At 35.6% G+C, this 25,050-nt stretch overlaps 1 protein-coding gene across 5 annotated transcripts in view; it reads right to left on the bottom strand.

The window, feature by feature from the left end:
• The window catches only part of sh3gl2a (SH3 domain containing GRB2 like 2a, endophilin A1), a 64,870-nt gene that overhangs the window by 14,247 nt on the left and 25,573 nt on the right, over window positions 1–25,050 (bottom strand). For all 5 annotated transcript variants that reach the window (XM_030140163.1, XM_030140179.1, XM_030140170.1 and 2 more), the window contains exons 2-4: window positions 5,720–5,788; window positions 3,271–3,343; window positions 2,014–2,157 (exon numbers count right to left, since the gene is read on the bottom strand). In XM_030140163.1, coding sequence (XP_029996023.1) covers window positions 2,014–2,157; window positions 3,271–3,343; window positions 5,720–5,788 — 286 coding nt within the window. The remainder of the gene's footprint in view (window positions 1–2,013; window positions 2,158–3,270; window positions 3,344–5,719; window positions 5,789–25,050) is intronic.

Genomic DNA, 25,050 nt, shown 5'->3' with positions numbered 1-25,050 from the left:
AAATCCAAAACTATTAGAACCTTGCAGTGGACAGCTGTTCAAAGGCGTTCTCTTGTATATTCATGGATTTGGTTGTTTTAGTTCCATATACAGTGGACACTTACGCATTATCCTGTACACCGCAATTCATACCATTACTGTAACTTTGCTGTTCTAGATAAACCTAATCTGCAGTAACATGTTTGGGTGTAAAAAAAAAAAAGCTAATTGTTATTAGACTGTAATTAAGAGGATTTTTTTTTTTTTTTCCTTTTTTAAACAAAAAGTTTTTTTTTTGTTTTTGCATATTATCTCCATGAAGTGAGTAATAACTAGTATTAGAGTATGACAAAATGTGAGAAAACATCAGATTAGCAGCATTAACCCTTTCATGCACAGAGGTCACTACAGTGGACAGCTATTCTACAGCTGTTCTCTTGTATATTCATGGGTTTTATTGTTTTAGTTCCATATCAGCCAACACAGTGGACACTTATGCATCATCCCATACAGTGCATTTCATACCGTTACTGTAACTTTGCTGTTCTTGATAAACCTGATCTGCAGTGACATGTTTTAGTGTAAATCAACAAACAAAACAGGTTTTTTTTGGCATATTATCTCCATGAAATGAATAATAACTGGTATTAGAGTATGTTAAAATGTGGGAAAACATCTGATTAGCGGCATTAAAAAATTGTAAAAATTTTTATTGCATACTTTTCCATATCATTCTCTGACATTAGGTTATAAATACATTTTTCTTTGCTTGAAAAATTAAATGCATTGGGTCCAGCTGAGTGGACAGTTTTGTAACTCCTTAAAAAAAACCCAAAAAACTAAATCGTATGTTTTTTTCATGCCTAAAGAACAATAAAAACACACAAATACTGTGACCAAGGTTCTCATAATCGCATGAAAGGGTTAAACATGTTTTTATTTCATAGTTTTCAAACAGTGTATCAGTAAATACATGTTTCTTTGCTTCTAAAATTAAACGCATGGTGTCCAGCTGAGAGAACATTTTTGTAACTCCATGAAAAACAGGTTCAATCGCTTTTTTTTTTGTTTTGTTTTTTTTGTTTATTTCATGCCCAAAGAGGAATAAAAATCACTCGGGAAAAACATCTTGATTAAGGTATGAGGTATCACATCTGTTTGACTTTAGAGTCAGATGACACCAGTCCATTTTCTGTGACCCAACCCACCTAGCACAAGGGGGTCAGCCCATAGTTTGAAGATCACTTTACAAGGATTATAAAAGTGATGTGCATTGGAATGTCTGGATCCATTTCCTGCTTGGTGTGGATCCTCAGCGCCGAGTCATACTTTGTACTTTGTTTGTGGCCAGATATTTATTTATTTATTTATTTATTTATTTATTAGGATCCCTATTAGCTGAAGCAGTACATCAACTACTCTTCCTGGGGTCCTCCCATTCCAAACAGACATACAGTATCCATTTTCAAACATAAAACAATGTGATTCACCCTTATATTTCCTTCTTCAGAACACTCAACAGTCAAACAAAACAACATTAACAATAATAACAATACTACAAGATCAAATTAAAAACAACACAAACAAACAAACAAACAAACAAAAACTAAGTAATAATATTGAATAAATAAACTAGATAAAATAATACTAATAAAATAGATAAGCTAAATTAAATTGATAAAAATGAGACCTAAAAGAATCCGGACTTATTCTTGGAGCTTCCAAAAAAAGAACACGTTAACGTTTGATAATAAGGTTTTTCTCTTTTTCAATCAAACTCTTCAAATGTACACTGTGGTTTGGAGACAAGTGTTTGTGTTTCTGTTTAAATGACATTTTAATGCCTTCCACAGTGAATTAAACAACTGCACACATCTTGTCTGGAAAACAGGCTCATACATTTTTCATGACATTGTCTCTGTGTCCTTGAGGGAATAAATAAACTGCGCCACTTTGTTCCTGTGAAGCTGTTAACACTGTTTATGCTTTTCAGATTTTTTTTATGTGAAAAGCTTTATGTGTGCTGCATCTCACCAAAGTTTGATTCCTCTCCCAGCTCCCTGCCGAACCTCGTCATGGACTCTCCCAGGATGGCTTCGGTCTGCGTGTAACCCGGACCCTTTTCCTGACCCCGGATGCGTGACATGGAGTTCATCATGCTCATCTTGGCTCTGGTGGCTGTAACGGAGGCAGATTAAAAACAAAAACTAGCATCTCCAGGCTAAATGCTAACCTATGTTTTTAAGTTGCGGCCAGATGATGAGAGCTAATAAACATACCTGGGTCCGATCAAGCGAAAGTGAACATCAACATGAAAAGTAAATTTGCACACATTATTTATCAAGTGGGTTCATTTTTTAGCTGCAGATCTCTATTTTATGGAACTGTTATCCTTTTTAAAACATCACCTGTAGAAAAAAAGTTACAAACAATTTTATTGATTGTACTTTTTACAAAACAACATGAATATGACGCTAAAAATTATATCTAAAAAATAAGAAAATTTATTCAATCTGTCACATTCATTCAAAAAGACTATCTGTGAACTGTTATCAAGAAATTACTACTTATTTGTAATTTACCTAAATCAGTACGGACCACCACAAGTTGTAAATAACTCTGTGTTAGTGTTAAATATATTAAATAAAGCATTGTGATTATATCTGGCTTGTTGTTGCATAGGTGATGCATACAATGGTAAAGAGTCGTCCACTTGTTACTATGGCAACCTGTCCACATGTTACCACATTCTCATGTCAATAAAACTTTTCAATATTTTACTCCAAAATTTATTTTCAGCATAGTTGAACATGATATCTAAAAGGTTTTGTCCTACTTGATATCAATTTCTGTTGAGAACCACATGTTTTGAATGTTTGCATAAAGCTTAAAAACTGTACGTCTGTTTCAAGTCCACATGCTACCGAGCAGTAATTTGACATTTTTCATCTACAAGTTTTATCTCCCCAAATTTTGTTAGACATAATATTAAAGTGCTTACAAATACCTACTCAAATATGTAGAATACATGCATATGAGTTATTCTGATTACATGACAGAGACTGTTGAACACCAAATGTGTCCACGTGTTACCGCTTGATCGGACCCACCTGTAAAAACTGAAGACTAAAATGTGCAGATGAACCATATTTTACAGGAAAATGTAATAATGGAACTCACAATAATACATGTAAATGACAAACTGATGCAGGTAATGTTTTCATAATGTTTTGTTGCTTTAATTTCCTAATATGGACTCTCATCTTATATAAATATTATTTTCATGCAGACCTGGGTTTGGCTGCAGATACTCAGTGGTCTTGGTCATGATGTCCAACACCGCCCTAGCGGTGGTGTCCACCTTCTGCAAGTGACAAAACAAAGAGAAACAAAAAACATGAACCGGAGGAAGCTAGAAAAAGAAGGAGCAGCAGCTGAGAGTGAATGAATATCAAAGGGCTTAGTGCAGTGGTTTCCAACCTTTTTTGCCTCCTGACCCCATTTTGACATCACAAATTTCTGGCGACCCCAGACATTCAAAACAGAGACTTTTTTTTTTTTAGTAAAATTTATTTGTTTTTGATCATGTAATAGTTTGCTATACTATGTTTCAAATAAAGGTTAATTTTAGATAACATTTAGTCTATATAATGTGTATTATTATGGACGGAGGCAGAAAAGCCAGGTGTAGATTACTGCACAAAGTGAGAATTTGATTTTCCTTGGTCCGGATATGTACAGTCAGTCCAGCTTGGATTTACAAGGCTGACAATTAATACTGAACAAACAAGAACTCAAACTATTAATTAGAAAAGAGCTGCAGCATCTGAAACTGACCACAATGAACATTTGAAAGATAAACAATACCACAGTGCTTCAGTTTCAGCTTCACAGTTTATTTTTTATGGATTTGGATTGTCTCTGTCAACTCAACATGTATTTTTTATTAAGTTTTTTTTATTTTGATCAATTACTAGAAATTTCAGGCGACCCCATTTGAATTCCAGGCGACCCCACATGGGGTCCCGACCCCAAGGTTGAAAAACGCTGGCTTAGTGTCGATAAACCTGCAGTCTAGAGGAGCAAAACTAGGCTGCTGTGTTTGTGTTCCCATTTCAGGGCAAGTCCCTCGTTCACACTGAAACCACTAATGTAGAAACATGTGATCAAACACACATGCACATGATTACCGCTCCATGATGCCTCCAACACATCAGAACTGACTTGGACACCCAGTACATGTATTTATTTTTGGTCACATGCTGAAAAATAAACTATATTCAGAATGCGGATGAATTCAGGCATCTGCGCTCTAACCCTAACCCTAGGGACGAGAGAGAAAATCAGATTAGTATAAATACTGTTTAATGTTAAAAAAAACCCCTCCAAATATGTAACAACACTTAATCTAGAGTAGTCAGATGAATAGAATTATGATTTAAATTTGTCTTTCTTTAGAGTTAGCATCAGTAGTAGTAGTAGTAGCTGTCTTAATGACATGAAACATATATTTGTTTGTCCGAGGATTAGTTTTTAAGTGAATAATATTGCTTCTCTTGACAAACCCCTAACTTTAATGCCATAACACTCTCCATAGCAGGAGCTCCCAAATTTTTCTGCCTGTGACCCAAAGAAGACTTTTGGTATCTTTGGTGTGAAAAAAACTTGTGGTGACATCTACACGTTCACAGACCTTTCCACTGTCAAAACAATGCTGAATAAATGCACTTTCAGATAAAGTGATCTGAGGGAAACCCATGAGCTAGGGATGAATGTTGAAATGTCAGTCAAAGTCAGAAAAATAACATCAACAATCACTTCTAACACGGACAAGTTCAGCACCAAACTACTAACAGGTATTGATATTTCACATAACCGACTAACTTTTGTACTGTCTCGACTCTAATAACACTGTATTCCCACCGTGTAATTTTTATTCATGTTTTCAATCAGTGCATAAAAAAATGTAAAATCTGAAAAAAAGTATAGCATTTTGCACATGGGAGAGATAGAAAAGTTGGTGTGTGAATAAAATGTAAATGTGAATCAGAGCACTAGAAAAGGATAGAAAATTATAGTTCAACCTGTTCTGTTCATTTTGGGAAAATGAATTGATACAGTCACGAAAAAAATGATTAGACCATCAAAAGTCATCAAAAACAATCAAGTACTAACTCCTGTGTGTATCATGTGACTAAAACAGACAGAAAAGAAAACATGGAATGACTAAAAGCACTGTTTTTGTCAATACAATGCCATAGATATTGATGTAAGTACTGAAGTGATTTTGGTTATTAACAAGAAAACATGGAAAATGTCCATATATCAGCTTTGAAATTAAACTCTTATGAGCTATCTTTGTTGTTATCATTATATCTGTCCAAACAAATGTACCTTTAGTTGTACCAGGCATTAAAATGACCAAGACATTGAAGAAACCAAGGGGTGGTCTAATAATTTTTCCCCAACTGTACATCAGAACATTGGGATGTATTTAACTCCAATAAAAACTGATCCATGATGCATTTTGGGAACTGATGCAATGTTTGTGAAACACTGTTTAAACAGGTTTAATACACCAGGACTACACATGTAGGCTTCTGTAATGTTTGGTTCTTCAACAGTTGCACACATACCAGCAGAAATTGTTAGTTTACTGAGCAAATACAGCATTTCAATACCATGTAGGAATCTATCCTCAGCTAATGTGAGCGTGAAAAAGTATTAAGCTGAAATGTACCTTTTCCATTTCAGTAAAGTCCTCATCGAGCTTCGTTCCCTCTGCACCGCCGACTTTCTCACTCACTTTCTGCAAGACAAACACAAATAACCGTGTTACAAAAATGAAAACGCAGAAGAGGTGAAAATTGATACAGAAAATCATGTCTAGTGCAGTGAAAGTGAAGTGACAAAACGGATCAATCAGGAAGAATAAATACTGCAATTATCTGTCATGTAAAATCTAGGTCATCTCAACTGCTCTACAAAACTACAAGGAATATCAGGAAAGTTAAATAATCTAAGTCATTTATTAGATTCGATTCGATTTGATAAAATACTATCAGCTTTCTGAAGGTTGTGGCTATTTCCTGGTTAGAAACTGAAGGTTAAAAGAGAAAATTGTTGCTTTCACCTTCATAGTTATATAAAGGCATTGGTGTATCGCATCTTATCTAATGCTAACCATGCACACATGACAATCAGGTGTTTTTTTCCTGTCAAGATGCAGAGGTAGTACCACTATGTGTTGATCACAACCCCTCCATTCCCACTGAGATAATGTCAGTTTATCAGCCTGACCTTGTGCGTAACAAAATGGCCAGCTTTATAACTATACTTTATTCTAAACAGAGCGTCATCCCACGGTTAAACATGGTGCTCACAGATAAAAAAGATCAGCTGTGGTTCCGTGATTACACTTCTCATCCTCTGGTAAATAATGCATGTCATGTCATGTCTCTAACAGCAGCAGTTTCACACCTTTTAGACTTGTGACTGCATTTGTTACAGCAGTAGATTGTATATTTGTGAATGCAAGTTATAGATTTTCAGATTAATTGATGATGTCACCAAGGTTATAAAAGCAGGAATTAGGGGAGCACTTCCTCCCTTTATCCCTGGAACAAATGGTGGGTATGGTTAAGTATGAAGTTAACATAATTAAACTTAACCCTGTAAAGCCTGAACCATTAAACCACTGACAGGAAATTCTAGTTCATCGAAACTGGAGCCTTTATTGGTCCTTCCGAACAACCACATTTGTTTTTTTTTTTAATATCAATTTCCATGTATGAGTTTCAATTTTGTATCATATTTGATACATCGGGTCTCAATGCTCAACTATTATTATTATTTTTTTTAAACTTAATTTTTATTTAGTTTTGCTCATATAAATACACAAGACATTTTACATACATGAACATATCCAGTCAAACATCCCCATGCGACACACATGAAATAAAAGGACATCTGCAGTAGATATTGATTACAATTAATCACAAATGAAATACGAAGGACAAAAAACACACGTGTACAGTATACGACCACTTCTGAATTCTTACCGCATTAAAAACTTAATCATGGGACTCCATCTCTTTGTAAATAGCTCTCCCTGAATTCTAAGTACATATGTAGTTTGCTCCATCTGATAGATTTCCCTCACTTTCTAAATCCAAATGTTATATGTGGGAGGTTCAGGTTTCAACCACTTGATAATGATACATTTAATGGCTGCCGTTAGTAAAATTAAGTTATTTCCCGCGAAACTTTCTGGGGTTGCGCCTAAAATACCAAACTTTAATTAATTTTGAACAAAAACATAATATAACACAAACATGTCTAACAAATTGGTAATTCCTTTTCAAAATTAGCAAAGTTCTGCCTCTTTCCTCATTAGTGTAATGTCACTGGAAAGGCCTCTGCTAAACAAATTCCTCCCCCCTGGTGGATTATCTGTGTATTGCATGTATCTAATTGTATACATCAGGTTTTTCAAGACAAAAAATATCACACTGATCATCTAGAGGGCTTCAAAACTCATGTATCAAATACGATACATTTGGCGTTATAGGGTTAAAGAATACATAATTGAACCAATAAACCAATGTAACTTTAACTATGCTAGTCCATGTATGATTTTAACTAGAAATGATGTAGATGACCTGTAACCAAGCAAAATGCAAACTCAAACAAACCCAGGATAGCCTGTATCTGCACGTTACAGAATAAAGGTGGAATAATGGTTCAAACAAATATCTAACAAGCATGGTTAAATTAAAAGGTAAAATTATGGCAAAGGGACAAATGGTGTGGTTCTCACGCACACTGAAAAAAAAAAAAATCTCTATTCATATCATCTACACATCCTCAAAATCCTTAATGTTTACTAACCCACTCAGGACTGCAACATATCTGCACAAAATCAAAACGCATTCCGCCTGTCATTCGGAAGCAAATAAGCTGTTTTAATTGAGCCCAGACCAGAGGCAGTCACTCAGCTCCTGCCTTTAAAATGACAATGTCAGTATCACTGTTCAGCAATACAGACTGTCCATCATTGTTACAGGCAGACGCAGCACTAGAGACGAACGATAAATAAGACGATACAAAGAGGAAGTGATGAAGTATGTCGGCAACAAACTGGGATGATGGGCTCTGTGGCTTCAGGCATGCTAGAGATCCACGTGCACAGACATAAATACAGAAAGAACTCCACTGGGCTCCTCTCTCTGTCTGCTGATTATATTTCCAGCTCTGTCCTGCTCGGTCTGTGATGTAACTGGATGCCTGGAGGGGGCAGGAATCTGACACAACGAGGCCAGACATGCCCCTAAGAGACGGACTGAGGGAGGGAAACGGCTTTTCAAGGAATGTCACAGTGACTGACGAAGGAAACCGTCAAAGCTAAGGTCAGTGGATTCTAACTGCAAATGAAGGAAAAGACCAAAGAGGTTTTTCAGAAAGGCAATATGGATTTTGACAAATAAAAATGTTTTCCAGGGGAATGATCTGTGATGGACGGAGCTGTGGGGTTTATAAGACTAAGCCTGTGACAGCAGTTTATGCAATATAAGACTTCCTTGGTGTTCTATGAGTCATCTCAGCAAAGTCTCCCCTGATCCTACTTGTGAAGAAACTCAATATTCTGATGGCAATGCAGAACACACACATGCACACACATACTAGGATTTTCACGCTTTTAACCCCTTGTAGACTCGTCACAAATCCGCCTCGGTACTCCGCTGTTTTTTAATGAGATGCTGTTGAACACTCTTTCTGAATGTGTACGTCACCTGGTTATTTATGACCAATGACGTTCATGGATCAGTTTCAAAGCAGTGTTGTTAATTTCATGACATTTTACTGTTTTCTGGGTCATTTTTGTTTTGTTTGGATTGTTGAACTGATTAATAGCAACATCAGTAAAATAACCTACATGCCTTAGACTTGAACTTTTGTTTAATTACCCCACCCCCGAAGGGGAGGCAAGGGGTATTGTTTTTGGTTCGGTTAGTTTGTTTGTTGACACTCTAGCAGCAAAACTATTGGTTGAATTTATACCAGATTGGGTTTATAGATTGCTAGTGACCCAGAATAGATCTGATTACATTTTGGGAACAGTAGGTCAAAGTTCAAATTTTTTATGAATTTTTAAAATCTTTTTTTTTCCCCATTTACTTATAATGGGCAAAATTTCAAACGTCGGTAGCAGCAAAACTTTTAGTTAAATTCATACCAAATTGGGTTTATAGATTACCAGTGACCCAGAATAGATCTGATTACATTTTGGGAACAATAGGTCAAAGTTCAAATTTTTTATGAATTTTTAAAATCTTGTTTTTTCCCCACTTACTTATAATGGGCAACATTTCAAATGTCTGTAGCAGTAAAATTATCAGTTGAATTCATACAAAATTGGGTTTATAGATTGCCAGTGACACAGATTACATGTGGTTACATTTTAGGAAAAGTAGGTCAAACCTCAAATATTTAATGCATTTTTTTCTTGTCCCATTTACTTAGAATGGGCAAGATTTCAAATGTCTATAAAAACATCAATTTTCTTTCAATTTACTTCAAACTTGGCACATATATAAAAGCAGTTGATATGCTGACATCACCACATGCATAGACATGATGACATCAGCTGGATCGATGCCAAAATAGGCTACAATACATGCAAGGGGCGGGGTTTGTTGTGCCTGGCACCACTTGTTACTATTATACTAATGACGTCTAATGTCAATAATTTGTATCTTAGCTATTGTATGTTTAATATTCAAACTAACAATTTCTTTTTAATTTAGCATCTGCTTGACAGCAACAACATAAGTCATTAAAAAACAAAAAGATAATTCTGAATAATTTCTGCAGTGAGGGGTTAAATGGTATTTTACATTGAGCTACATTAATTCTGTGGATACTTAGCATTAACCACAACATGCCTGAACCAAACATACACTATCTTTATTCTAAACCCTAAAACATGTCTTAACCTCAAACTTTTATCACTGAAAATGTGGGGAGAACCTTCCTATCACCAAAATATCGTCTAATAATGCAAGGAAATCATACACGCACATACGTATAGAATGAGTCATATTTCCTGTCACTAGTTTCACTCTCACATCCCTACGTCAAATCCTCCTCGAGGTGGTTGCCATAGAGACAGGTACCTGCCAGCATCTGACTTATCAGGTGTGGTGTGTTCGTCTCATCGTCTGTAACTTCCTGTTCTCTCACCACTCTTGCCTCTATCGTTTTTTTTTTTTTTTTTTTCTGTCAGAGCTGATGATCAAAGAGCAAACAGGCGCACGTGTCTCACAAAGACATCATGAACTCTTTGAAGACTGTGACAAACTGAGCTGCTGTGCTTTGAAACACCACAATCTAATAAGTAGGTTTGACTAGGTCTGTGCACATACACAGCATCAGATACGGTGAAGACAGGCATAAAGTGGATAAAAAAAGAGGAAGGAGCCAACGTCACACAGGGTTAAGAGACGACTGTACATTCATAGAAGAAAAACAAAAACAAAACAAACATCTCTGACTGGTAACGAGAAAATGTACTAACAATAAGTCTTAATTCAGACTCGATTCGGACACTACCCTGACTGTTCATTTGAATAGATGCTCAGCAATTTTACACTTGATGTCTACTGTGCATTAACTTATACATGGTACCAGGCAAATAAATATACATAAAAAAACAAACAAACCCAAAAACATATATTTCATTGTTCAGCCTTCAGTTTTGATCTAGGCATGTATGTGCTGCGGTATCATTGCAATAAGCCTATGCAAAGTCACAACATTTAGCTATTTCCCTCCAGAGTTGCATTAAAGGAGTGATATTTAGCTTTTTTAAATGGAATTATGCATTTTAAAACACTTCCATGTGATCGACATAAACTGTAAATGCTATGCTTGGGTCTGAATTCTTCATTAATTCGACTGCACAGGTCCATCTTCAACCCTATTTCTGAGTAGTGACACCAGAAAGGTTGTTTTGAGTGCTGGCCCATTAACCCCATAATGCCAAACGTATCATATTTGATACATGAGTTTTGAAGCCCTCTACATTTTTATTTTATTTATTTTATCTTTATTTAACCAGGAAGTCCCACTGAGATTAGGAATCTCTTTTGCAAGGGAGACCTGGCCAAGGTGGCAGCCATACAAAGTCCAAACAACACAAAACACATATATGATACACAATTAACAATAAAACACAATAACAACTATTCAACCATCATGGCATCGAGAAAAACAGTGACATTCTTCCTTCACTGCATTCATACATGATCAGTGTGATATTTTTTTCTTGAAAAACCTGATGTATACAATTAGATACATGCAATACAAAGATAATCCACCAGGTGGGAGGAATTCTTTCACCAGAGGCCTTTCCAGTGACACTACAAGATTAAATTAATGAGGAAGTAGGCAGAACTTTGCCAATTTTGTAAAGGAATTACCAATTTGTTAGACATTTTTGTGTTATATTATGTTTTTGTTTGTTCAAAAATAATAATTTCTGAGCATTGAGACCCACTGTATCAATAATGAAACAAAATTAAAAGTCATACATGGAAATTGATATTTGAAAAAAAAATTTTGGGGGGGCTGTTCAGAGAGACCAATGAAGGCTCCAGTTTCAACGAACTGGAATTTTCTGTCAGTGATTTAATGGTTCAGGTTTTACAGGGTTAAATGCACTAACAACTAAAAGCAACTACTGATCTAAAATGTTTAATACCTGTTTATCCACTAATCCTATCAATACATGTAAATAATTAGTGTAAAATACAGTTTGTCATCTTTTCATGGTCATCAGATATGACCCATTTGGACAATCAGAGACTCCGTAGTTACCGTGGAAACACCGTCATCTTCTACAACATTGATTCACCAGTAAAACCCATAGAGTTGGATCAATGACAGTGGATGGAGACACTTGTTTTATGCTCAGTTAATGATATATTTGTTGAAAAAGTCACTTTTTCTTCAGTTTTGATATAACAACCTTTGAATTTACTGAGTTTTCATGAACACCTTAATTAAATACAGGAAAATAAATATAGGAAAATACATGATTTGCTAATAATATTATAATAGATGGTAATAAATCACTTATGAGATGTTAAATAGAGAAAAAAAAATCATTAGTGAATTGCCAGAAAAGTAGTACTGGGTTAATAATGCACTGAAATTGTTTTTACCACAATTTTATTCTTGTGACATGGTTTTTAAGAAATGAGAAGCTACTCACTGCATCAGTTAGCGTTAAACAACATGTAGCTGAGACATATCAATCACTGTGATAATTATCCCACTATCCTATTTGTTTAGTCAAATCCTACTGGGGACTTTTTGGGCCCGGCTGTGCATATTTGGATGCACATAAACAATTGGCATGCTACTGTGTCAAACTGAGACTTGTATTTATAAAATAAATAACACTCCTTCCACGTTTAACGCCGAGCGCCCACACATTTTAATGAGCCTTCTGAGCTGATTTCAAGCTGACAAAAAAAGCAGGACATCAAAGAGGGGATGTGAGTGACATTTTATTTGCAGCTTTAATCTTTTCAGCGCGTTGGCTCATAATAGATGGTGGTTGTAATGGCTGTAATGACACCGTCGCTGTGTTTTTGATGCTTTCATAGAAAGGCTGCAAAAAAGAATAAGTAATGCTCTAAAACAAGATTATGATTAGTGTTCATGTCCTAACGGAGAGAAGAGGCTCATGATGGGCGTGATTTATACAAGGTAATGAGAAGGTTTTGGTTTGTGTCTAAAAATCCTACATTTGTCTGTGTCTGAAATCATTCCATGCTGCAGTTTATTTACTCACTGCGTCCTAAATAATACACACTCAATATGTGGTTCTATAATGAGCAGGAAACGCACATTATGAAATTCAGTGTCATATACTGTAAATGATTTCTGCCTCCATTACATGGAAACCATTAAGCTCAACTACTAAAATTAGCAAATAATATAAACAAAGTGTATTAGATCTGCAAATGACTGATATGGATGTTACAGCTTCACAGTTATGACTCATTTCACAGCTTGTTTGAGCAGGAAATAGACCACCACTGTGATTATAATATGTAATTTCTGCTGCTAGGGGTCTCTCAGTCAAAACTGTAATAAGAGATGTAGTTTGATGAAGTGAAGTAGCGTAGCATCATGAAATTCTGATGTGACATAATGTATGTTAACAGACAAGTAATGGACACCTAGTGTTGTCATTTCATTCTAATGAAGTGATGTTAGCTAATGTACTTTCAAATGCTATTTTAACATTACATGAGTCATCCTCCCTAATGGTAAGGTAGCTATTGACATTACAGTCACGGAAAACATTATTAGACCATCAAAAGTCATCAAAAACAATGGTTATGCAATCAAGTACTAACTCCTGTGTGTATCGTGTGACTAAAACAGACAGAAAAGAAAACATGGAATGACTTAAAGCACTGTTTTTGTCAGTACAATGCCATAGATATTGATGTAAGAACTGAAGTGATTTTGGTTATTATCAAGAAAACCACGGAAAATGGCTAGATATGAGCTCTAAAATTAAACTACTATGAGCTATTTTTGTTGTTATCATTATATTTGTCCAAACAAATATACCTTTAATTGTACCAGGCATTAAAATGAACAAGAAATTGGTCTAATATTTTTTTTCCGCGACTGTATATTACCATGCACATTAGCTTTACATCCGTATGACACTAAATGCAAAATGTGGCAAACTTCTTTAATATTCTATCCATTAATTACTGTGTTTCTCTGTAAAAGGGGATATGACTCTGCTAACAAATGACACAATGAAATGTGGTGTTACGCTGAAAACTCCCCCCCCAAAAAATCAGAATTTCTCTGATTCTGTAATGCATTGTACAAATGTAAGTCAACAAATATATGACACAGATGTAGTTCACTGAAACAGTTTCAGTAGCATGCAGCTCAGATCATGCGTTCATCTATGTACTGCAATTAAAAGGAAAAAGACTGTCATTATCTATAAGACAGAGCAATATCTGGAATATCCCTTAACCATGTAAGACCTAAACAGCCACTGGTGACCAACACCATCTACTAATCTAAAATTTTATTAACGTTTCAACCACTAATCCTATCGATTCATGTAAATAATTCAGATAAAATGCAATGTCTCATCTTTTCATGGTCATCAGATAAGATCCATTTGGACGTTCAGAGGCTCTGTAGTTACCGTGGAAACACAGTCATATCCTGAAACACTGATTCACCATTAAAACCCATGGAGTCGGATATAATGACAGTGGTTTGTTTTTATGTTCAGTTAATTATATATTTTGCTGAAAAAGTCATTTTTCCTTAATTTTTCACTGTTTTGATATAATAACCCTGGAATTTGCTCTGAGCTTTTATGAACATCTGCATAATCAGTGAATTAAATATGGGAAAATACCAGATTTTTACTTAAAAATAGAAAATGCAGATAAACCATCTAAGAAAGGTTAGATGTAGTCACCACAAAAATAGTTCTAGATCTTTCAGGGTTACGAAAACAACACTGTGACCAGGCTAAAACAACAACAACATATGCTTGTATTGAAGAATTAAGGTGCAAAAATGGATATGGATGTCTTTTTGTGAATTTGTGTTAAGCAATATTACTATTATTATTGTATTATTTTAATACAGAAACGCTAAATATTATACCATTAACCAGTCAACAACAAACTACAGTCATTAGAGAATTTATCTGTTGAATACTTTTCAATGGGATGGTGCTCAGGTTGACAAACAGGCCTGAATGAAGCCCTGATGCCAGGTGGACCAAGATTTGTTTTCTTTTGGTTTAGCAGATAAAGAGACACATAGGCTACATTCAGACAGCAGGTCTTAACATATAAGGACCCAGTGTTACTTTTGTGTCAGTTCCCAAATGATTTTTTCTCTATATTTAATCTTCCTCAAGTGATTTATCACCATTTATTGTAATATTAACTTGTGTATTTTGTGATTTTTCAGTGAAAATTAGGTATGTTCCTACATTTAATTTACTGATTTACATAAACGCTCAGATAAAAGTTGAGGAATATTATATCAAAAACAGATGAAACTGAAGAAAAAGTCACTTTTTCAACAAATCATTAACTGAACATAAACTGTCTCCATTCACTGTCATTTATCAAAGTCCATGGGTTTTACTGGAGAATCAATGTTGTAGAAGGTCCATTCCAATCCAACTTTATTTGTAAAGGACTTTAAAACAACCACAGTGGACCAAAGTGCTGTACGGAAAAATAAATAAAAATCAAAATAACAGAGTAAAATACAAGAATAGATTAAAAGACATAGAACAAATGTAAAAATAAAATAAAAAAATAAAATAAATAAATAAATAAATAAATAAATAAATAAACAAAATACAGAAGAATAGTCAAAACCTAAATAAAAGAATAGAATACAAGAATAGATTAAAACATAAAAAGCTGTACAATTAAAAACAACAACAAATAAGAACAATGAGATGACAGTGACGGTAAGATGACTGTGTTTCCATGGTAACTACAAAGCCTCTGAGCATCTATATCTGATGACCATGGAAAGATGACAAACTGCATTTTACACCAATTATTTAAATGTATTGATAGGATAAGTGGATCAACGGGTATTAAACATTTATATCAGTAGATGCTTTTGGTAGACGGTGGATGTTTAGGTCTTTATGGGTTAACGCACAATTCTGTTTTTTTTGGTGAAATCTGTTTTTTTTTGTGTGCTCGTTCACATTACACATTAAATGTGACTTCTATCAGTTTTGAGTATGAACTGAACGTAACCCTGAAGTGACCCACATGTGTAAAAGAGGTCCTGACGTAATACATGACCACGTAGGCATGCACTGTGTTTATGGAAGTAAGTATGTTTTTCACACTGCTCCTCCTCCTCCTGGGACGCAGAATTGTGATGTTTGTCGCATTTCAATGATGTAACAGTCGGATAAAAGCGACCTGGCTGTTCAGACTGAAGCTGCATTGCAAAATATCAGATTAGTATTGGATTTAGGACCACATATGAATGTGGCCTGGGTCGGATTTGAAAAATTAAAAAAAAAGGATTTGTGCTGTTCAAACTGTCTGTAACAGATCACATTTGGGCCACATTTACCTGCAGTCTGAACGTAGCCATATGGAAGGATGATAGAGTCAGCAGGAGTTAGTTATTTCTCGAGTTAAATGGATGAAAAACAACTCAGTCAAGCAGGGCCTATGGGGAGCAGCTAAATGAATAGAAATAAGCTGTTGGTGCCTGTTTTGAGAAAGTGGAGCAGTGCTGTTGTGAACGCTGCTGCTCATGGCTGCTGTCAAGGCACGTCCGGTCTCCAGATACTTGCAGAGTGGAGAGCAAAGACAGAGCGGCTGTTGTGCTTTGAAGGCTGCGAGCTTAAGAGACAGCCATTCAGCACAGATGGAAGAGAGACGCACTAGAGTCTTCACATGCATGAGTGTTTATCCACACAGGGAACCGCTGAATATAAAGCGTTACATCCACTATCCATGCCACTGAAGACTCATGCTCTTCTCCCACTGACTCTACACACAACATGTGACCCACCACCTACCCCACCTAAAAAAACCCTAAGTCAGACATATTAACCCTATAACATCAAACTCATCAAATTTAACACGAGTTTTGAAGTCCTCTACATGATCAGTGGGATATTTTTTGTCTTAAAAAACCTGATATATAGAATTAGATACATGCAATACACAGATAATCCACCAGGGGGGAGGAATTCATTCACCAGACTTTCCAGTGACACTACAAAGATTGTCATTAATGAGGAAGGAGGCAGAGGGAGCAGAAGGAGGCAGAACTTTGCCAATTTTGAAAAGGAATTACCACTTTGTTAGACATGTTTGTGTTATATTATGTTTTTGTTTGTCCAAAAATAATAATATTTGAGCATTAAGACCTGATGTATCAAATATGAAACAAAATTGAAACTCATACATGGAAATTGATATTTGAAAAAATTTTTTTGGATTTTCAGAAGGACCAATAAAGGCTCCAGTTTCAAAGAACTGGAATTTTCTGTCAGTGATTTAATGGTTCAGACTTTACAGGGTTAAACCCTGAGGAACTGGCAATGTGTCCATGCATTCACACACAAACGATCCCTCCTCTGCCTCAGTCTCTGAAACAACAACCTCCAACACACTCCTCTTCCGCCTTTCTCTACCTATCACTCTCTCTAAACACTCCCAGTTTCCTGTTCCTGTTCTCCCTGCAGCAAGAAAGGACACGACAAGGTGAACTGAGCGGTGGCAACAGTGGGAAGTGAACCTTACAGAGATGAGTAAAATGCACAATTGGATTCTGGGGAAAAAAAAAAAAAAAACTGCAGTGGTGTAGAGGATATGTAACTGATGATGTCACAAGTTACTACGTCACTATGACGATGATGATGATGATGATGCACTAAGCACATGTAAGTGGGGGGCTCTGATACTAACTGGGGGATTATCACCGATACACATGCTTTCTACTGATACAGGACACATACACTTTATATTACATAATGTAAAGATATCATTAATATGCTATGGTAGAACACACTTCTATCAAAATCACATCCCTTCACAGGATCTTTTAAATAAGATTTAATTAATGGTAATACAGTAAGTAATTATAATACATATGTAATGATGATATGAGTTTAATACGTTGCCTTGTGTTTTTAATTAGGATTTTAGAGTTTTATTTATTTGCTATGTTTTCATCAAAGTGAAGGTTATTTAGTAAATGTATACTTGTTAAATGTAAGACATGGCTGATGTCTTTACACACATTTTTAGGTTCTACTTAGTCTGCAACATAAACCTTTATTAAGTTTTATACTACTTTATTACACTCTTACTTCATTATTCTATTATTTGATTATTATTATCTATTATTATTCTACTAGCAGGTAGCTATGCACTCATTTAAAGTTAGTTATTATAGATTAGCTGCATTAAGTGTGTTTTTGAGGACACATATACATACAGTATACAGTATACATATACATACACATACCTATATATATATATATATATATATATATATATATATATATATATATATATATGTCTTTCATTCTTATTTGATCAACCTTTAAAATATGCAGTGCCCATTTCAAATACAGGAATTATGTAACATATTCATAAATTCTTAATGAGTTGCTGTTGGTCCAGCTTTAAAACTGATGGCTCCAAAAGCATAGTTAAATGTTAATCTGAAACACGTAAACAGCCACTGACAACCAAAAACATCTACTGATCTGTGGAGTACCTATTGATCCACTAATCCTATCAATACAGTTACATAATTGTGGTAAAATGCCGTTTCTAAGCTTTTCAGCAGCATCAGATGTGACCTACTTACAGGTTCAGAAGCTCTGTGAACATGGAAATGGGGAGTTTGACAAATGACAGCAGTTGTAAACACTTGTTTTTATGTTCAGTTAATAATATATTTTGCTGAAAAAGTCAGTTTTTTCTCTTTTGATATAATATCCTTTGAATTTACTCTGATCTTTCATGAACATACACATGATCAGTAAGTTAAATACAGAAAAACACCTGATTTTCACAAAAAAGCAAAATGCAGAGGATAATGTCAATATAAAAAGCAGGAAAAAACCACAAGAAAATAAAAGTAGAGAAAAATACATTTTGAAGTTGCCACAACAATAGTTCCAGGTCTTCAAGGGTTAAATAGTGCATAGTTACCAGCTAGTAAATGAAGTATATATTAATATTAATTTAGTAAAGGTTTTAATGATTACACAACAGTTACATTAGTTAAACTAGTGCCCCTCACATGTATTGTAGCTTATCTTGACATTGATCCAGCTGATGTCATCATGTCTATGCATGTGCTGATATCAGCATGCCAATTGCCTCTATATATGTGCCAAGGTTGAAGGAAATTGAAACAAAATTTTTGTTTTTATAGACATTTGAAATTTTGCCTCTTATAAGTAAATGCAAAAAAAAAAAAAAAAAAAAGAAATACAATTTTTAAAAATTCATAAAAAATTGGAATGTTGACCTACTTTTTCCAAAATGTCATCAGATCTATTCTGGGTCACTGGTAATCTATAAACTCAATTTGGTATGAATTCAACCAATAGTTTTGCTGCTAAAGTGTTAACAAACAAAGAAACAAACAAACAAACCGAACCAAAAACAATAACCCTTGCCTCCCCTAAATGTATTTGTAATTATATTAGGCTGTAGAAAAATACAAGAAACTCACAAAGCTTATATTATTCATTTTGATTATTAGAAAAATTCCATAAAATAATTTCATGATAATTAATTATGATTAAAGGCTATTAATTATGTTAATAAGCATCTTAACTTATTATGACTTGAAATATTAATATTAACACTTATTCCAAAGTCCTTAATATCAATTTGCCAAACAAACTATAAATACTTTCATTATTTACATGTGACATAATGATTAACTGCAAGTACAGGAAGTAATTGCTTGGGTTCATTTGAGGTTTTACATCTCATCTCCCTCCGTTTCATTCCAAATGGCACCGACGCGAACTAATTCAGACCAGATTAAACTAAAGAGGAGGACGAAAACAGCCAGGAGGCCCTGCCAAAAGCCCCAGGGCAGCCCCAACATGTCTTGCATCACCCCGTCTCAGACAGCATCGTATGAGCAGCAGAGCCTTTAACAAGACATCATTGTCCAGAAGTAATACACACGATGCAGTAAAGAGCCTCGAAAGTCATCCATGAGGAATAAAAGGAATTTATGCAGCATTTTTATGCAAAATGTAAACTGATGCAAGTGAAACCCTGCAACCACCAGGCCTGTTGTCTTATGGTGTTTTTTTTTTTTCCTTGATCATATTTGTTTTGGTTTTATTGATGCTGCCACATATTTTTGTGATATCCTCTTCAGTTTAACATATCAAAGTGTAATTTTAGTTAAAAAGACAATAAAATAAAAGAATGAGGTAGTAGACTGTGGTAAAAAGGGGGATTTGATGACGTAGTAGGCAAGAAATATGAACTATAGATTCACTAAAGGTGATTTCATATGAAGATAAGCTTTTCAGTAAACACTTGAAGAACTCTGAGGTTTGATCAAACACAGACAAAGGTTATAACTGATCTTACTGTTCCTAAAGTTTACAAAAAAAACCTCTCACCCACCTCATCACATATTTTCTTTACTATAATGAGACTTGTCCGTATCAATTAATGAAACAGGGAACAGTAGGGTTTTATACCTGTGTACGACTCTGTGAGATAATACTTTTAAATACCCGAGGAAGAAAACGACCTGAGACTCATGCCGACATAAAGCCGCTGCTGCTACTGCTTCTAAACGGAAGTCAAGGATTAGATTACGTTGCTCACCGTAAAACACAATAGGATCAATGCTACGACATCATTTCTACACATGCACTCATAGTTCTAACATGGTGCATCATCTTATACAGTATGTTTAACAGAATGAGAAATAGCATGGATTTAACCATCTGTACGAGGAGACAAACTCTACTTTTTTTTAAAATTATATTTTACATCTTTCATATTCAATCATATTTTACATCTCTGTTATACATTATACTTTAACAATGATTGAATTATTCTGTATTAAAATGTATCTTCTCTCATGTATTTACTGCTTTATTGAATTGTTTTACAAGGCAGAGATGTCTCCCCTTTTAGTCGACTATTAACCCTTTCATGCACTAATTATGTGAAATGTAGTCAAGGTATTTTTCTGCAGTGTTTTTATTCCTCTTTAGACATTAAAAAAACAAAAAAAAACAATGTGATCGATTTAAAAAAAAAAAAAAAGTTACAAAAAATTTCCACTCAGCTGGACACCATGTATTTAATTTTTGAAGCAAAGAAACATGTATTTAAAATCTAATATCAGAAAATGATATGGAAAACTATGCAATAAAAACATTTTTAATGCTGCTAATCAGATGTTTTCTCACATTTGAACATACTCTAATAATATTATTCACTGTGTGGAGATAATATTCAAAAAAAAAAAAAAAAAGTTTAAAAAATACCTGTCAGTTACAGTCTAATAACAATTAGCAAGTGATTTACAGTAAAACATGTCACTGCAGATCAAGTTTATCAAGAACAGCAAAGTTACAGTAATGGTCTGAATGTCAGTGTATTATGGGATGGTGCATTAGTGTCCACTGTGTTGGCTGATATGGAACTAAAACAACCAAAACCCTGAATATACAAGAGAACGGCTGGAGAAGAACTGTCCACTGGAGTGACCACTATGCATGAAAGGGTTAATTAACAATAATTAATATTTATTACTGTAATAGTTAAAACAGTAATGCACATAAATTAATGTATATTAGTGTGTTAACTAATGTTACAATTGATCTACCTTTATTTATAATTATTAGCAGTAAAGGTTTCTTAAACAACCTAAATATATTCGATGCTTGTTTTTAGTCATCTTTGCACTCATTCACATCTTTGTGCTAGCCAATAGGATCAGCAACCACAACTGTACTATTAGCATTAGCTTTGATCACATGGCACCCAATGTGAGACACACAGAGTGAGCTGCTGCTGCTCTCCTCCCTCCTGCCTCCCTCTTACCTCCCACGCCTCCCCCCCTCTCCCCCTGCTCACTGGTCTAATCCCGGACGGGCACACAGAGGCCTCTGCTTTAAATACGCCCTGCAGTGGAGGAGGGAGATTAAAAATGACACGAGTGATTAGTGAGGCTATTAGGAGGACAGCCCCTGCTGTCGGACAATAACAGCAGGATGTGACTCCTCCTGACAGCACTAACCCCCCCCCCCCCCCCCCCCCCCCAACACCAAACTAACCCTTGCCCCCTTTTTCCCTCAGTGGGGAACGAACATGTTTTAGAGGAAAAGATATTCTCAAAACAATCCCATTTGACAAGACTTACAAGGTATGTCTCCTCAGCTCATACATGGAAATATGACAGTCAGCTGCCAAATGTTGAGAAATAAATAATAATAAAAAAACAAAACAAAACAAAACAATTGCATAATAAAGGACTCATGTCTCTCCTCCTTCCACTCCTTTGTCCTTGTTGTTGTCATTGCCACACTGCCCTCCACTCACTGCCGGACCATGACTCAACCACTCCAGTTGCCTCACCCAAAATCTACCGGTTGAACCTTGACTCCAGGTGATAAGAATTCTAAGGACACGGCACCGAAGGAACCACAGCAGACACGAAAAACTTTCTTAAGAGGAAACCTATAACTGTCCAGGCCATCCTGAAAATAGACCTGTGCTCTTGTGGAATGAAGGGAAATCCATTTATTATTCTTAAATCCTGGTGCTGAGCTCAGAGCCGGTGCGGGGGTGGGAGGCTTCTGCTTCCAGTTACAGCTGTTTCCAAGATGATTATAACCCTGCAGAACATCAAGGCCTTGGGTGGCATTAGTGGGGACGGTCTTTACAGGTAGGCCTCGGTGTTGTCAGACAAGGCCTGCAAAGACGTGCTTTATGTGCATGTTTTTACTTTTACACTAATATTGGAGGAGGAGGTTGCACTTTAACCATTAGATCTTCAGTAGAGTGCTGGAAAATTAACTAGAAAATTACAAAAAAATATTTAAAAGGCAGGACATCTCAAAAAGTTAATTTTTGCCCCTATTTTGGATCATAATACTCAAAGAAAACTTATAAAAACAGATTGTCTTGATTTTTATTGCACAAATCAAGTTATTTTACGTAAAATATAAAAATTACTGTTTAAGATCAATGCATCAAGAAAAGGATGGACCCAAAAGGTTTCATCTTGCTGTTTTTTAAATTTAATAATCATTGTAATTCAGGAATCATTTTAACCCTTAAATGTGTAGAGCGACTTTCAAATGCATTTTTGAAGTGATTTACCAACATTTATTACAGTATGTTCCTCTGTATTTTGCATTTTTCATTTTATTTAGTTCACTAACCATGTAGATGTTCATAAAAGCTCAAAGTAAATAAAGGATAACATATCAAAACAGGGAAAACTGAAGCAGAGGTGACCTTTTCAGCAAAATATATCATTAGCATAAAAACAACCGCTGTCATTTGTCAAACTACATGGGTTTTACTGGTGAATCGATGTTGCAGAACTGTGTTTCCATGTTCGCTACGGAGCCTCTGAACGCCCAAATAAGACACATCTGATGCTGTGTTAAAGCTGAAAAACACTATTTTGCATGAATTATATATTAAAAGGGTTCATGCTTTAAAAGTTATACACATGCTGTTGGTCACCAGTGGCTGTTTAAGTCTTTGATTGTTAATAATTCTCCAATTTTTTTGAAGAATGTTCTATTTTCTGTTTGCATCGGTCTTTTTGTAACGGTCCAAAGTATGAATAAAGCATCCCTACATGGCGTACGTCACTCAGTCGGTTCAGTCCTGTAATGAAGGTGGATAGTCGTGTACAGACTGATTGGAAAAGCACTCAGACAGGAAGAGTTGCCAGTGTTTTTTCTCTCTCCAGACTCCAGCATCAGTCCTCTGCTTGGCCATGTTGCTTCACTGACCTCTATCCTCTCGGAGTGTGTGGCCTGTGGCTATTATAATCTGATTTGTAAGCCTTTGCATGGCTCTTATGTAACAGTAGGGATGAGTCTGTAGCTGGGAAGATAACTGCACACTCGGATCTATTCGCGGGTAAATGTGAGACGTGGAGTGGGGGTGGGGGTAGGGGGTAGGGGAACCAGCTGGTACTGTGTGTGTGCGTGCGGAAACTGTGCCAGAGTTTGTGAACATTGGGATGCGTGAGCGTGATAATGAGAAGACAAAAATGGAGGATGAGTAAATGCACACATGACGTGGATGGTGGAGAGCTTTTGCTGAGCTGTATGAAGGGATTTTGTGTTGGTGACAAATATTACAGCATCTGGTGGGAGGAAATCCACATCCACATCTACATCTATATCCACATCTACATCTATATCCACATCTACATCCACATCCACACCCATACCCACACCCACATCTATGTACATCCACATCTACATCCACGTCTACATCAACATCCACATCTACATTCACATCTACATCTACATCCACATCTACATTCACACCCACACGTTCACCTACACCTACATCTATATCTACATCTACATCCACACGTTCACCTACACCTACATCCACATCTGCGTCCACATCCATATCTACATCTACACGTTCACCTACATCTACATCCACATCTACATCCATATCTACATCTACAGCCACATCCACATCTACAACCACACCTACATCCACACCTACGTCTACATCTACATCCACACCCACACATTCACCTACACCTACATCCACATCTGCATCCACATCCATATCTACATTCACACCCACACCCACATCTATGTACATCCACATCCATATCTACATCCACACCCACACGTTCACCTACATCTACATTCACATCTACATCCACATCTACATCAACATCCATATCTACATCCACACCCACACGTTCACCTACATCTACACCCACACCTACATCCACATCCACATCTACATTTAGTAGTAATATGACTAGTTTATTTGGTCGTTACTTACTTTAAACATCAAACAGAAACAACATATCCATTGTTCCATATACAATGCAGCTGAAAAGGTTTAGCTGAAGTACAGACTCATTTTGCCAGTAAAACCCATGGAGTTTGATAAATGACAGTGGATGGAGACGCTTATTTTATGTTCAGTTAATGATATGTTTTACTCAAAAAGTCATTTTTTCCTCAGTTTTGATATAACAACCCTTGAATTTACTGAGTTTTCATGAACACATGAACAATTAAATATAGGAAAATATATGATTTACAGTGGAAAATGCAACATACAGACGATAATATTATAATAAATTGTGATAAATCACTTTTTCTGTTTTGATACAATAGCCTTTGACTTTACTCTGAGCTTTTATGAACATCTACATGACCTGTGAATTAAGCATAGGAAAATAGATGATTTTCACTGTGGTAAATGCAAAATTCTGAGG

The sequence above is a fragment of the Sphaeramia orbicularis genome, chromosome 1 (assembly GCF_902148855.1).
Source record: "Sphaeramia orbicularis chromosome 1, fSphaOr1.1, whole genome shotgun sequence".
NCBI classification, from domain to species: domain Eukaryota; kingdom Metazoa; phylum Chordata; class Actinopteri; order Kurtiformes; family Apogonidae; genus Sphaeramia; species Sphaeramia orbicularis.
The sequence above is the reverse complement of the archived record's forward strand: the minus strand, read 5'-3'. Positions and strand labels throughout refer to the sequence as shown.